Here is a 16,557-nt window from a genome sequence, read left to right as displayed (position 1 = left end):
CCGTAACTTGCATTGTAACCTCGTAACTTCTCTAATGTGAAATCTTGTGAATCATGTGGGGCTAATGTGAAGAACTATGTATGGATAAGCTGTGCTGTTGTTTATATGTGTTATATATCCTGTATTGTGCTATTGTACTGTGATATACAACCTGTATAAATACCTGCCAGGATACAAAAAAAAATTCGAAATTCGTAGCAGTGGCGCACTAGTGGCCCATCAGTGGCGCATGTCCACTAAGTAGCAGTGGCGCACTGCGCTGGATCCAGTGGCGCACTGCCCTGTGATCCCCTCCGAGACTAGCAGTGGCGCACCAGGAACCTCAGTAGTGGCGCACGTCCTGGAGACAGCAGTGGCGCACGTCCACACGCAGCAGTGGCGCACCACCTCGCTGAAACAGTGGCGCACGCAAAACGGTAGCAGTGGCGCACCTCGTCTAGACAGTGGTGGCGCACTGCCACTGACCAACAGTGGCGCACCACTTTGGAGTAATAGTGGCGCACTGCTGGACATGTCAATGACGTACCACGCAGTGCGCCACTGGTATCCAGGCTAGTAGTGGTGCACCCCTAGTGCGCCACTACTAGGAGTTAGCAGTGGCGTGATAGCAGTGGCGCACCACTAGTGCGCCACTGAAGGCTATATGTGGTGCGCCACTGATTGCCTTTTTCCTAGTAGTGTAACCAAGCACTAACCTAACCCTAACCCTAATCGGCGTCGGTTGTTCGCGAGAGGGAGAGGGCCGGTGTCGGCGTCGGTTGTTCGCGAGAGGGAGAGAAGAGGGGATTTGCGGCGTCGGTGGTTTTCGCGAGAGGGAGAGAGAGGTGTTTGCGAGAGGGAGAGGGCCGGTGTCGGCGTCGGTTGTTCGCGAGAGGGAGAGAAGAGGGTAGTTGCGGCGTCGATGGTTTTTGCGAGAGGGAGAGAAGAGGGGAGTTGCGGCGTCGGTTGTTCGCGAGAGGGAGAGGGGTGTCGGCGGGTGTTTGCGTCGGTTGTTTACTAGCTAACTAATACAAAATTTAAACTAATACAAAATTTAAATTAATAAAAAAATTAAACTAACTAACTACAAGATTTGAATTAATACAAAATTTGAATTAACTAACTACAAAATTTGAATTAACTAATTAACTACAAAAATTTAAACTAACTAACTAATACTAAATTTAATCTAAATACTAATACTAATAATAACTAACTAATACTAATTAAAACTAAATACTAATACTAATACTAATACTAACTAAACTAAACTAACTAACTAATACTAATTAAACAAAATACTAATTAAATAAACTAACAAAAATTACAAAAACTTAATGAAAAAAAAAGGCCGGGGCGGCCGGCCGGCACCGGTGGCCGCGCGGGTCGACGGCTACCTGCGGGACGATGTCGACGGCGGCACGGGGCGGCGGAGGGTGGCGCGGGCCGGCGGAGGGTGGCGCGGGCTGGCGGACGGCGACACGGGCGGCTGCCGGAGGCGCGGGCCGGCGGACGGCGGCACGGGCGGCGGAGATCGGAGGGCGGCAACGGGGCGGCGGAGGGTGGCGCGGTCCGGCGGTAGAGGGTGGCGCGGGCCGGCGCACACGGTGGAAAGGGCGGCGCAGAGGGTGGCGGGGGCGGCTGCCGGAGGCGAGGACGACGGCGGCGCGCGAATTGGGCAGCCTGGCGGCGCTCTAGTCGTCGTTAGGGCTCCTCCGTGTGTCGCGGGTGGGGGCTCCGCCCGCGGCGCTAGGTATTTATACCTAGAGCCTTTTGTCGCGGGTCGTGGCTCGGCCCGCGATAAAAGGCCCCCCTTTTGTCGCGGGTCGTGCCACCACCCGCTATAAAAGGGTGGGTCTTTTATCGCGGGCCGTGGCACGACCCGCGACAAAAGGGTGTGGGAGGGGGTGGCGGCTGATCCGTGCCAAGTGCATCCAACGGCTCCGGCCGTTTGAATCCAACGGCCTGGAGCCGTTTGTTCGCGGATCAGCCCCTGGAGCTGTTTTTTTCTGTTTTAAAAATAAACCCTGCTTTATCTATTTTAACTTAATAAAACTATTATTTCAATAACTTTTAAATGGTAACTTAAATAGAAAAGTTTTATATATGAAAATTGATCAGAAAAATCCAATGAACATGAATATGACATCCATATAACTATTTGCATCTCGCTTCATATCAAACGTTTCACCGCCATGCCACACGTGTCGCTTACCCGTCGACGCCGTCGTGCGACGTGTAGCCACCGCTTCCACGTGCCTCGCCCCGCCGACGCCGGCGTGCGACGTGTAGCCACCGCTTAAACGTGCCATGCCCCGCGTGCGCTATATAGAGCGACGAGTGCGGGCGCAACCACACTCGTGCGCTTAGTTTAAATTTAGTTTACAAAGTCGTTGTCGGTTGTTTTTGTTCAATAAAGTGGTTGACACGAAATTTATTACAATTGAACTGAAATTAAAGTACAGAGCTCAACTGAAAAATAAGATACATGGCCAGATTCGAATGTTGGAGCCATTCAATCATAGTCGTGCCTAGCCCTATAATAGTCGCCACTGTAGTCATCATAGTCGCCGACGTCATCGTCGCTAGCATCGGGGTCGCGGTTGTCGAACCTCGGCGGGTGACCACGCGTGGGCTGGGATTGAGGGTAGCGCAGGCGGGGGCCACGATAGGCCATGACGCTCTGGAGAGTCCGGCCGCGCCACCACATCTGACGGCCGGCCTCGTTGAAGTTCGAAGGAGGCGGGCCATCCTCCTTGTACCTGGCAACCACCCTCTCACGCCGATTGATGAAGAAGCTGTCCCAAGTCGGGCTGTAGTCGGGATGCCACTGGGGATTCCTCCGCTGCTCAGGCGTGAGCTCGAAATAGTAGTGGTTCGTGATGGCCATCTCGCGTGGCACACCTAGAGGGATAGGAGGGACCGGTACGCATCCGATGCTCAGCAACCAGCCGGTTGGGACGCGGTAGCCGGGCGGGCAGGGGTAGTTCGAGGCGCAAAGCGCCTCCACCTCCCGGGGTGTTAGACATACGATGGAAGCCATGGGAGAGAGTGATGAGGTTTGCAGATATGAGTCCAAGCCTACATATATATAGTGGAAAAATGGCGGGAATGCGGGAAGAAAATAGGCGGGAACGAAGTGGCGCGCGAAACTTTCATCCCGGGTGGAGGCTCAAACCGGGACAAAAGACTGGGGGAGGCTTATCTAGGAGGGCCTTATCTGGGGGGCTGATGTGCGGGTAACCTTTTCTCACGGTTGGTGGCTGCAACCGGGACTAAAGCTGTCGGCAGGATAAGGATGTGTCGGTAACCTTTTGTCACGGTTGGTGGCTGCAACCGGGACTAAAGCTATCGGCAGGATAAGGACGCGTGGGTGGACGCACTGCTCGATGAGATAAAGCATGTAGCGCACGACGCCCTGTCGAAGGAACAAGACAAAGTAGAAGCGGTGTCGTGCCTATAAAAGGAGCATCGATACGCCTTGCCAAGCAGACCAACAAGCCAAGCACAGTTTCATTCCCATGGATGAAGGAAAGGGTTGGGAAATCTCCTGTGGCGCAGCTTCTCGAAGATGTCATTGGTGCACACGCCCTACGGCATCTTCGGAAGCTGCTCCTCCGAAAAATTTCCCTGCAACCCCGTGAAAGACTTCGTCTCCTCTAACAGTGTTGGGGAAAGGGTTCTTATTATTACATAAATGTAGAGATTGTCTTGGGAACTATATATGAAGAATACATTATTACATCGCCATCTAGTGTTGTGATCTTCTACGCCGTAGCCATGGAGAATCTTCATCATTTAGCAAGATGCTTGGGTCAAATTTCACCGTGAAGGGCGGAATTTCTTTAAACTTATTATAATCTTCTGACATGTCTGTCTTGTCATCCACTCCCACGATGTTTCTTTTCCCCGAAAGAACTATGTGGCGCTTTGGCTCCTCGGTTGATGTATTCTTTTGTTGATTTCTTTTTCTTGATTTGCTAGACATGTCCTTCACGTAGAAAACTTGAGCCACCTCGCTGGCTAGGACAAATGGCTCGTCCAGGTACGCAAGATTGTTGGGATCCACTGTTATCATACCGTACTTATCGTCAATATGTATACCGCTGAGCTTCACCCATTTGCACCAAAATAAAGGGACCTTAAAAGTGGGACCATAGTCAAGTTCCCATATCTCCTCTATGTATCCATAATATGTGGTGGTCTGCCCATTCTCGTCTTTTGCATCGAAGCGGACACCGCTGTTTTGGTTGGTGCTCTTTTTATCTTGGTCGATCGTGTAAAATGTATTCTCATTTATCTCGTACCTTTGGAATGTACATATGTTTGAAGATGATAACCTGGCCAACAAGTACAGCTGCTCCACAACAGATGGGTCATTAATGAGATGTCTTTGCAACCAACTGCCGAAGGTATTCATGTGTTGACGTGTAATCAAGGACTCGGGCCGGCCCGGGTTTATTTCTCGTAAAACATTCTTATGTTTCTCGATGTACGGAGCCACCAAGATGGAATTGTATAGAACTGTGTAGTGTGCTTGATTGAAAGAAATCTTGTCCCTGCACACCGTTGCTTTCCTTCCTAGTGTGCCTTTTCCAGTCAGCCTACCCTCATACCGAGATTCAGGAACACCAATCGGCTTAAGGTCAGGAAGAAAGTCAACACAAAACTCAATGACCTCCTCAGTTCCGTAGCCCTTTGAGATACTTCCTTCCGGCCTAGCTCGGTTATGAACATATTTCTTTAAGACTCCCATGAACCTCTCGAAGGGGAACATATTGTGTAGAAATACAGGACCGAGAATTTTAATCTCTTCAACTAGGTGAACGAGGAGGTGCGTCATAATATTGAAGAAGGATGGTGGGAACAACAACTCGAAGCTGACAAGACATTCGACCACATCTTCCTGTAATCCTGACAAAGTTTCTGGATCCATTACCTTCTGAGAAATTGCGTTGAGGAATGCACATATCTTCACAATGGCTAGTCGAACATTTTCTGGTAGAAGTCCCCTCAATGCAACCGGAAGCAATTGTATCATAAGCACGTGACAGTCATGGGACTTCAGGTTCTGGAATTTTTTCTCCTTCATATTTACTATCCCCTTTATATTCGACGAGAAACCAGACGGAACCTTGATACTGAATAGGGCTTCAAAAAAGATCTCCTTCTCTTGTTTGGTAAGAGCGTAGCTAGCAGGCCCTACAAACTGCCCTGGATGATTGTCGTTTCGTCCTTTATGAAGTTCCTGGTCCTCCCGTGCTTCTGGTGTATATTTTGTCTTTCCATACACGCCCAGAAAACCTAGAATATTCACACAAAGATTCTTGGTCAGGTGCATCACGTCGATTGCAGAGCGGACTTCCAGGACTTTTCAATATTCTAGCTCCCAAAAAATAGATTTATTCTTCCACATGGGCGCATGTCCGTCAGCGTCTTTCGGAACAGGTCGACTGCCTGGACCCTTTCCAAAGATAACATTTAAATCCTTGACCATGTCAAATATATCAGCACCACTACGGGGGGATAGGCTTCGGACGGCGGTCTGCCTCGCCATCGAAATGCTTGCCTTTTTTCCTTAAGGGATGCTTGCGCGGAAGGAAACGACGATTGAACGGGTACACAACTTTTCTGCTTTTTCCCAAATATTTACTTTCAGTCTCATCTAAACAGTGTGTGCATGCATTGTATCCTTTGTTCGTCTGTCCTGAAATGTTACTGAGAGCAGGCCAATCATTGATGGTTACGAATAGCAACGCTCGTAGGTCAAATTCTTGCTCGGTGTGCTCATCCCACACACGTACACCTGGTTTGGCCCACAACTCCAAAAGTTCATCGACTAATGGCCTTAGGTACACATCAATGTCGTTGCCCGGTTGCTTTGGGCCTTGGATAAGCACTGGCATCATAATGAACTTCCGCTTCATGCACAACCAAGGAGGAAAGTTGTAGATACATAGAGTCACGGACCAGGTGCTGTGACTGCAGCTCTGCTCCCAAAAAGGATTCATGCCATCTGTACTTAGACCAAAGTATAAGTTCCTTGCCTCACCTGCAAAATCCGGGAACTCTCTCCCGATGTTTCTCCACTGCCGACCATCAGTGGGGTGCCTCAGCATCGCGTCTTTCTTACGTTCTTCCATGTGCCATCGCAACAACTTGGAATGCTCTTTGTTTCTGAACAAACGTTTCAACCGTGGTATTATTGGAGCATACCACATCACCTTCGCATGAACCCTCTTCCTGGGTGGCTCGCCCTCAACATCACCAGGGTCATCTTTTCTGATCTTATACCGCAATGCACCACATATCGGACATTTATTCAAATTCTCGTACTACTCACTGCGGTAGAGGATACAGTCATTAATGCATGCATGTATCTTCTGCACATCTAATCCTAGAGGGCAGACAAGCTTCTTTGCTTCATATGTACTGACGGGCAATTCATTATTTCTTGGAAACAGCTTCTTTAAGTCTGGGAGTGATGTTTTGGCACATGGGAGCGTATGCTCCCTTTATTTTGAAATACATGTTAGACATATTTTAAAATGTCAAAAAATTGAAGCGAAAATTTCGCACGTACATCTTCATGTACTACGCGCTCACAAAGTCGTTTCATGAAAAATCGACATGTCATGTGGCGTGTGTAAAAAAGACAAAATTCGGTGCTGAAACAAAGACTTGTTACAAGATAAATTTTTCTCTTTTTCGCTTAGACTACAAAAAATATTATTTTTTTCGTGAAACTTGACGAATACACATATATTATGGAGATGTACATGTAAATTTTTTTATCAAATTTTTTTAACACTTGGAAATATGTTTTTATGGTAGAGGGATCATACGCACCCGGGAGCCGAATTGAGTTTCTGCTTCTTTAATATTATCATCAATTTCTCAAATCCCGAGTCAGTCACACCGACCTCTGCCTTCCATTTCAGCAATTCCAATATGCTACCTAGCTTTCTATGCCCATCTTCACAACCTGTGTACAACAATTTGTGGTGGTCCTCTAACATCTTGTCGAACTGCAACCTCTCCTTATCTGTGCCACAGTCTCTTCTTGCATCAGAAATGGCCCGACGAAGATCATCATGAACAGGATCATCTGATGCCTGTTCTTCACCTCCTTCTTCTTCATTGTCGTCCATTGCGGTATCATCGCATTCAGAGAACATAGATCGGTACTGGTCATCATTATCTTCTTCTTCATCGCCGTCTTCCATCATAACCCCTTCTTCTCCGTGCTTGGTCCAAACATTATAGCTGGACATGAATCCAAACCGAAGCAGGTGGCTCTTAATGTCTCTTGAGCAAGAGTAATCCTTCTCGTTCTTACATTTTAAACATGGACAGCACATAAAACCTTGCTTCGACTTGTTGGCCTCGGCCACAAGCAGGAAAGAATTCACGCCCTCTCTGAAAGCGGGGGCACATCGGTTACCGTACATCCATGGATGACTCATCTGCATCATAAGTACAATTATATATGTATCAGATGCAATCACCTTGCTAAAATTAGTATTGTACGGACTATGTATATATATACGAGAAAATAGTTGCTAACCTTTTAGGATCAAAAAGAGGACAAATCTTATCAAATAAAATCAAGTGGCATCCCTCTCACAAGCATTCCATCAAACACCTCTTGTGCACATGTAGAAAAAATGAGCTAGCATACACCTCCACCTTCACCACCAAGGAAAAAAATGAGGTGGGGGGGGGGGGGGGGGGGGGGCGGGCTGCGTGTTTATATATAGGCATGGCCCTTTTGTCGCGGGCCGTATTACGGCCCGCGACAAAAGGGGTGCCGGCAGGAAGCGCCAGCACTCAGGCACCTTTTGTCGCGGGTCGTGATACGGCCCGCGACAAAAGGGCGCGACAAAAGGCCCTGCAAGCTACACATGGTTTCGGGGCGACGTTGCCAGGCCATTTGTCGCGGGTGCAGGCGCGCCCGCGATAAAAGGCTCCCACGAAAGCCCTGTTTTCCACTAGTATTAAGTACGCCGAAAGAAAGAACAAATGGGTAACATTTAGTACTAGTAGAAGTACAATTAACCGAGACCGGACGAGGTGAACTCTGCTTGAAGCTAGCGAATCCTCGCTGTGTTCTTAGCCAAGATGTACACTTAACTGGTATCTAACCGTGTGACGACCGTCAGTAACATCGCCGCAAGCAAACTGAAAATCAGTTGCAGTTTCATTCAAATGATAATTTACTACTTGCTCCTGCTTAAATTAATTCGTGCAGCCATATACCCCCTCTATGAATAAGGTGCTTTCGAGTTTTGCGTGTTTTATCTTTCACCAAAAATTGATATATATACCTATTATATTTGATGTAAAGTTGATATCATTAGAAAGCATTTTTCAGTATGATTCAAACAATATCATTTATGTACTATAGAATCGAGGTATAGCTGTCCATTTTATTTGGCCAAAGTTTACATTGAAACGCGCATTCGCTTTATTCATATAGGAGAGGATATGTGTGTGTATATATATAATGAATGCAGGCTCGTGTCTCTGGTCGACATGGTTCTTTTCAAGGTCTGTGAGTGAGTTGTATCATCGAACTCGTAATCACGCATGAGCTGAGTAGTGTCTAATCCATTTTGTTCTCTCAAATATTTTGGTCTCGGCACTTTCACCATATCTTCACAAAACATGTACATCACGGTCCCCATGGCAGCATCTATATATGGCACGTCATGAACTGGTCGGATCCATCCTGACGATGGATAAAAGGCATCGAAACTGGTGGATGGAGTGGCACAAGGTAGGGCGGCGCACCAGGCCGGGGACATTGCACTGGTGGAGGTGGATACGAATTGGTGGAGCGGCGGATCGATTGAGGGATAGAGCAGTTGGGGCTAATAGAGAGATGGTGTGGAAGAAAATGGGTGTGTCACTAGTAATCTTGTTTGCCTTGCCGGTTTTCTATGTTCCGACACCCCTTTTCTGGCCCCGGTGGCGGTGAGGAACCGAAGTGGTGTCCCATCAAAACGGGTCCGCTATTTGATCGTTCTGAAGGCCATTTTCGTGTCCGGATTTCTCTTGGACAATGTGCGTGTGTGTGGGATTTCGGGCACCCACTCGAGGTGCTCTAAGGGCATGTACATCGGAAGCCTCTTAGTTAGGCGCTTAGGTGAGAAAAAATAAATACAAAAAATCAGATAATTACCTAAGCGCCCTGTCCTCCAACGCTGGCGCTTATTTCTGTCGCTAACAACATGGTTCGAGCGCTAGTCAAACAGCAGAAGAGAGGCTTAGCACTCGACGTCTACCTTTGCGTCGACGCAACAAGAAATCCCAGGATTGGATGGGAATTAGGAAAAACTGCCGGGAAACTAAGCCTGGCGTCTGCTGTTAGCGCCGGTGTTGTAGATGCCCTAACACCGTGAAAAATGCAAATTAAAAATCATTTATAGGTATATACGGAGTGATTAATTGCGACTATTTGCCATCAAACAAAATGTATGTGTACGTCATGCATGCATGCTCCTGTCTCGGATCGGCACGGCTCTTTTCATGCACCGTTAGCGAGTCGTGTCGCCAAATCCGTAGCCATTATTAAATGCCACCGATGATTGATCGATCAATATTGTCTTGTCTCCCGCATCGATCAATCGTCGACATTCGATCGATCATGGATGATGGATGTGATGCGGGAGGCATCCGTCTAAGCACAGTACCCGTCAGTTAATCATGCATGCTGGGATTTGGACAGGGAGTGTACGTACGTATGTAGCGTGGACAGGGGAGGTGGGACATTGGGTCACGAGTGACCGATCGGAATCTGGGCAACAGGATATATTCTCCAACGGTGTTTCATTCATGGATGCGGATGCAGGTTCGTAGGGCCCCCAGAGGGAAAGTACAAGAGCTGATCGATCACAGATATATGCAACTGGTCACACATTGATTCCCCAATCAATCCCGTATGATCGATCGGCGTCCTGGATCGGACGAAACGGGGTCTCGTTATTGATAAAGACGGCGAGGACCCTACGTCGATGGAACTTACATCATCTACACCGGGTTCGGTTTTGTTTTTTTTTTGCTGCACGGGCATGCCTAATAATACGCCGAGCATAATATAGACGCTGGTAATCCCATGTTGGTCCCTTCGTGCGGCACGCTAGTGCCCCATGCCACGTAGGATGGTATCCCTCGAGTCTGCTTTGCATCCACTGAATGAGCGGTGATCATCCTACTAAATGACCGGTCGACCATCCGAGCGCGTCAGTCAGGTGGGTCAAAGGTGCGTTCATGGCCTAGTTCGGCTTGACTTCTGAGCGCTTTGGAGATTAATGTCGTCATTGCCCCGCTCACCTACATTCCGCCGTTATAAACATGCTCCCTCACCAAAAGAACCCTAGTCATCGCACACAGACTCTAGCCACCGGTCGTAGAAAACCCTCGCCGAGAAAGACCGCTGCCAAGCCAAGGGCCGCAACGACCACAAGATGGCACCGAAGGTAGCGGTGGCGTGCCTCAACGCGCAACATCACCATCGATGAGTCTATTGTTCTCTCCGAGGCGCGCTTCCTCGTGTCGACGGACTGGTGCCTGCCACCCCAGAGACTAACGACGACCTCCTGCCATACATCCGCCAGCGGCGGGCCGCTCAGCCTCTGTGGGATCAGCAGTTCAGCACAATCCCACCTAGGCGCGCGGCGGATGATAGCGAAGTGTTTGAGGATGAGTGCGACGCGGAGGTCTCGGCGACATACCCCCCCCCCCCCCCCCCTCCTCGTACGACGGAGCATTGTCTCGCCAACTGGGATGCGAAGCTGGTAGAGATGCTCTTATTAAAAATTAATTATTGGAGCTAGCAGGAATTTAGCTTTTTATTTGCTGAGATGGTACTAACAGGAATTTCGTTAATCTTGATGGAATCCAAGTCTTAATCTCTGCAACCTGGGTACAGTCTACAGTGTTTTGTTTTGTCAGTGTCAGGGATTGCTGGCTAGCTAGCTGATCGGTCACCAAGCTTGAAAGCAACTTCCGTGTTTGGCTTGGAGGCGCCCGCGTGGGCAGCCACCGCGCGCGCGCGCTACAGCAACTGGGATCGGCTTCGAGGAAATTCCTGCCTGCCAGTGCCAGGACATGGTACGCCGGAGCAGTGCTCCCACGAAATCCACCGAAATTAATGGTCTTGTCGACTGGAGGAGCTGGGCTGGGTCATGGGCATGGCAGCAAGAAGACCATACAGCCGCCGTAGCTGTACACGGCTAGCATCACACCACGAGCTAGCCAGGAGGGCCGCGGCGGAGGCGGCGACGGAGCGGGCGGAACTGGTCAGGTCCGGTCAAGCCGTGGGAACGGGGAAGAGATATCCAGCATAAAGTTATGACGTCAGCGAGGCCGTGGCCGAGGCGACACCGACGCGGACGGACGGACAGATAAGCTCACCAGTTGGCGACCAATGGGGAGAGCGCGCGGAACAGCTATATTGCGCGCGCGGGAAAAGTCGCAGCTCCCGCTTCACATTGGGGGCTCGGTCGTTAAGTTTGTTCGCCCAACCACACGAGTTGAGCGAGATCCTCCCTTCTTCTACCATCGTGCGTGCGGAATATGCTCTGCTATTTTCCGCCTCATCATCTCTTGCTCAAAATCATGAACCTTAACTAGTGACGAACAAAACTAGGGACGAATGCAGAGACGAACCGGACGGTACCGAGGGGTGCCACATTTGTTTTCATATTTTTCTTCGAAAACGGAAACGAATATAGAATCCTAGAAACAAATACGAAAAACGATATTGCTTGAACTTAATGTGCACCTAATACGGTGCGGACACACAACGAAAAGAAGATTTTTTTTTCGCAACCAAGAGACTGCTTGAATCATGATGAAAATATCAATGAGCACAACACAAAACCTTATCTCTAACCCTAGTGCGACCGCTCGATATTACCGAGGAATAGGGGAAGGGTTTAACACCATGGAATTACGTGGTCGCTTATTTTTGGGATGATGGGGTTGTTTGACCGGGTCGTGCAGATGAAACCCTGAAATGGAAATCCCGTATTAGGCGGAAACGGAACCGTTTCCGCGTCTATCCTGCCAAAAAACGTTTTTCCGTTTCTATTTCAGTTTTGGTCAAAGGAATTCCGCATTTTCGCTTTTGTTTCACAAAATTTCATTTCATTTCCTTTTCTTTTCATTCTAGTTCCATTTCACTTTTTTTTTCCAACTCTTGTAGTATAAGGCTCCTCATGTAGTCGTCACAATTTCATTTTAAAAAAAATGCAGCCGTGACAAGATCGAAGCAGGAGCGCGTGGGCGCAACATAATTTGTTTAATCACGAGGTTGTACGAGAAGCATTCCCACATGAACGAACGAACGAACGAACGATCCAATTAACCCCGTGGAATTGATTTGATTAAGCGCATGCAAGTGGATCCGATGACGACGACCTCTACGTCCTGGCCTGCCTCGGAACACATGATTGGGTACACGCATGCACGGAAACGGTTTTGATTCGTGCGCGCCGGAGGAAAACAGCCGCCGATAGATCGAGGCACCATGCTTCTTGCTCCATTTTGGATACTACACATTTGTCATGGATGATCAAAATGAGCCAGCAATAAGAATCAAGATCAATGCAAGATCGAGCTGTTCAAGTCTGAATAAACCATGATGATTTAGGGGGCCGAACGACCAATAGTACATTTACAAGATGTATACAACTCAGCCCGATCAACACACAATCAGATTTAATCAATCAGCTCGATCTCCACCGGTATCTCTCCAAATTCCAGTTCATCCCCCCTAATCACCACTAACCTGTATCATGCCAATAATCAGAGAGCTAATCCAATGTACAGACTACAGAGAACTCACTACAATGATATGATGCCACACCCTAGCTAAGATTAATCACCCACTCACAGGCCATCGTTATTAGCCTTGCACGCATCAACAAACACACACGACCGGATTAACCTGCCTAAACAACCACCAACGCAATCCTGAATTGGAGGTTAACGAAGAAGCAACTAATTAGCCCAAGAGCTAGCTAGCTAGCTAGCACCAACCAAACCATGAAACTATCTGCAGCTACCAGGAAATGAAGAAGCTCCGTCGAAAGGATGGATGGATGGATTCGTTAGTACTTCCACATGTTGGTGTAGTCCATGAGCGGGTCGGAGGAGAGGTCGTCCAGGTCCAGGAACGACGGCTGCCTCGTCGGCGGCATCAGGGATGGCATCTCCGCCTCGGCAGCGCCGAGGAGCGGGCCAAGGAGCGCAGACGACGACGGCGCCTGAGGCCGGCAGTGCCTCCTGATCGCGTCCTGCTGGCTCCCCTCGCCCTGGTGGTACTGCGAGTACCCGGCGCGGACGCCGCTAGGGATGCCGGTCGGCGCCGCCGGCATGGAGAAGTAGTAGGGGCCCTGCGTCTGCTGGGGCTGCGGCGGTGGCGGCGCCACGTGCTGCTCGGTCTTGACCTCGTGGTAGAAGCCCATGTCCGGCTCCACCGGCGCGGCAGCGCCGGAGGTGGAGGACGAGGCGCCGGCGAAGTCGTCCTCCACGGCGCCGAAGGGCGAATCCACGAGCGCCGGCAGGTCGGCGGACGCGAGGAGATCGTCGAGGAAGGCGAAGGAGTCGGTGCGGTCCAGCAGGCCGCCCGCCGCCGCGTGCGCCGGCTGCGGCGCATTCTTCGCCGCCAAGTCTTTGTTGAACACCCGGCACACGGCCCATTCGTCCTGCACGCAACACGTTGAAAACAACATGAGAAAAGCTAGAAACAAAACCCGGAGCGCGACATGTGAGCGGCGCGCGCGCGCGCGTGGTCCAGCGCCTCCTCCAGCTACCGCGCGAATCGATCGACACGAAGACGGGGAGCTGGAGGACCAAGGAAAAAAAGGAATCTTGCCGGTCGGCCGTTACCTTGGCGGAGCGGGGGAGGTGGGCGGGGAGCCTGCCGTCGAGGCGGTACTCGTGCATGACCCACGGCGTCTTGGTGCCGTGCGGGGCGCGGCCCATGTAGAAGACGAGCGTTTTCTTCATGCCCACGAGGACGGCGGCGCGGCCCTTGCCGCGGAGGATCTCCTTGTCCTTGCCGGTGGCCTTCCAGTAGCCGCTCTCCGTGGCGCGGTTGGTGCGCATCCCAGTGGGGTACTTGCGATCTTTGTGGACGAAGAAGAACCACTCCTTCTCCCCCATCTTGGCCTGGCCTGCACGTACACAGATCGATCAACGGGTTAGCAACCAGATCGAACCACGGCATACATGGCGAATCAATCAACTAGTAGTAGTACAGGGTTGCTTACTTGGGAGATCCCATGGCTCGCACTTGTTGAGATCCACGTCGGCCATGACGAGGCAGGAGAAGGTCTTGTCGAGCACCTTGGGCGTGAGGTAGCTGGTGACCACCTCCTCGTCGGTGGGGTGGAAGCGGAACCCCGGTGGCAGCTCGAGCCGCGGCTCCTCCACCCCGAGCTCCATCACCGCCGTCACGTCCGACATAGCCGCAGGCTTTGAAGCTCAGGAAGGAAGGAAGGAAGGAGAGGTGTGTGTCTCTCTGTGAATGAACCGGCTAGAGGAGAGAGATGAATGGATCGAGCTGAGAGCGGGTTTAGAAGAAGAAGGAATCGGAGGGGACGGGGCAGGCCCTTATATAAGACTTTGAAGTGCCGTGCGGGGGAAGGCAACTTGCCCGAGAAGATCCCCGCTAATTACTCTCACTTATTTACGGCGCTACTCCTACAGCTACTGCTAATTATTCAGTGTAATATTTTGGCGCCAGTAATTAATGCTACTGATACTGGATAAACATGTCCTAATTAGTACCTGCTAATCATGAATTGATGATACACTTACCTAATCACTCTGTAGTGATTAGTCTAATCTGATCCTTCCCCTTTTTCCACTACTCCCTGGCTTCTCATTGGTTACAGGCACGTACATTGAACCTTCGAGGTTGAAGAGCTAATTTGGTTTCAGAACAAAGAAATGTGGCCAGCAGTTCTACACGGTTCAGTTAGAGCAAAACAGCATTTTTTTAACGAGTTTGCTTCGATTTCTCCATCATTTGTTTTTTCAAACGGAATCTGTAGAGAAAAATTCAACGACCGATCTTGCTAACTAGTTCGGTGGTTAGAACAACACGGATCGGGCCGGTACTACGCACTAGCAGACGTCAATTCAGCTGCTGTTTTTGTGTGTGACCAAGAACCGCCGATGATTCGTCACGGAATTCGCCTTGTACAGTGGCTTGAAAGATACCAGTAACAACGAACCTTAACGTCTAGCTAATTTTGTTGCGAGGCCGTCCAAGTGCAGCCACACGAAAATACGAAAACCCGGGAAATTTCGGAGGGAAATTTTAAATCAACTATTGCGTTGTCAGCTGGAGAGACGAATCGGACAGTAAATCCCTACAGCTACAGGATCCTGTTCTCACCAAGCCACTTTGTCATATCGCTGACACGTACTCCTGCCCAACAACGCAGGAAACGGCAAGCGGAATGCACTATTTTTATGCAGTGCTTAATCAGGCCTAGCTGTTAAACTCCCGGATGCATCGATCGGACAAATATGAAATGGAGACGGTTAGACAAGACACTTGCTGGTAAAATCCAAATGTCTGAAAATACAGAACACTGCCGTACCAATTGCATTGTGCTGAGGGAACATGCATTCCCAATTTGATATACCGACCGGATACTTATAGAATACTCGCGGGTAAAATCCAAATGTGCACTTATTTCTTAAGGCAAAAGTCGAACTGTGTGACAATACACAACACTATCATACAAATTGCATCGTGCTCTTGAATTTGCATTGAGAATTTGAGATACCGACCGGATACTTAACCACCAAGTAATCGTAGTTAGTTCGACCCTCCAAACGGGTTATACTTTTTGTTCCTATATGCCATACTAGGAGCACACAGGCGCGACCCTCATGTCGCTCTCTTTGACACGACCTTGAGGGCGTAATTTAATTTTCTGCACCGCTCCACTTGGCATTTGCCATGGTAGCGGCGGGCCCTTGCTGGCAAAGGTGAAAGTGTAGTCTAAACAGACAACGTTTTTGCTGTTTGGGCGGCGTGGTGAATCTGTGTAGTTGTAACTATGACAACATCAATCGGTGGCCATATGTACAACACCCCCTTTCTTCGAATGGCAGGGTAAAATGAGGTGAATAGTGACGGAAGTTCTCAACCTACTTCCGGCATTTCTTCCTGCGAGTTGGGTACCTGACTCCTTAACCCGTTGGTATCTGGAAAACAGTATGCCTTAATCCAATAGTAAGCTTGCTGATCATGATGGACATGACAATAAGTTTTTATTTCGAAATGGGGGTGGAGGTCTGGCCTCTTCATCCATCGATGCACACACTCATTTATTGTATCACTCATGAGTTCAACAGTGTGCAACTCATGGGTCGCACAAGGTGCTCATAAAAACCAGCCAACAAAATAACCAAAATACAATGCTGCGATGGCAAAAGTGCAACGCCACAACATAAGGGCTCCACTTTTAAACAGAAGGCTCTTGTTTGTCTTTCCTTTGGTTACTTCTATACATGTACAACATGATCAAAAAAATTGATTAGATTTGG

The 16,557-nt window shown here is 49.3% G+C and overlaps 1 protein-coding gene across 1 annotated transcript; it reads right to left on the bottom strand.

Annotated features, from left to right (window-relative positions):
• Window positions 1-12,859: 12,859 nt before the first annotated feature.
• Window positions 12,860-14,562, bottom strand: LOC127331467 (NAC domain-containing protein 92). Its single transcript, XM_051357646.2, has 3 exons — window positions 14,262-14,562; window positions 13,879-14,165; window positions 12,860-13,694 (listed from the first exon to the last, which is right to left on the bottom strand). The coding sequence occupies exons 1-3, from the start codon at window positions 14,455-14,457 to the stop codon at window positions 13,098-13,100; spliced, it is 1,080 nt and encodes a 359-aa protein (XP_051213606.1). The 5' UTR covers window positions 14,458-14,562; the 3' UTR covers window positions 12,860-13,097.
• Window positions 14,563-16,557: the final 1,995 nt, after the last annotated feature.

The sequence above is a fragment of the Lolium perenne genome, chromosome 2, assembly GCF_019359855.2.
Source record: "Lolium perenne isolate Kyuss_39 chromosome 2, Kyuss_2.0, whole genome shotgun sequence".
Taxonomy (NCBI): Eukaryota; Viridiplantae; Streptophyta; class Magnoliopsida; order Poales; family Poaceae; genus Lolium; species Lolium perenne.
The sequence above is the reverse complement of the archived record's forward strand: the minus strand, read 5'-3'. Positions and strand labels throughout refer to the sequence as shown.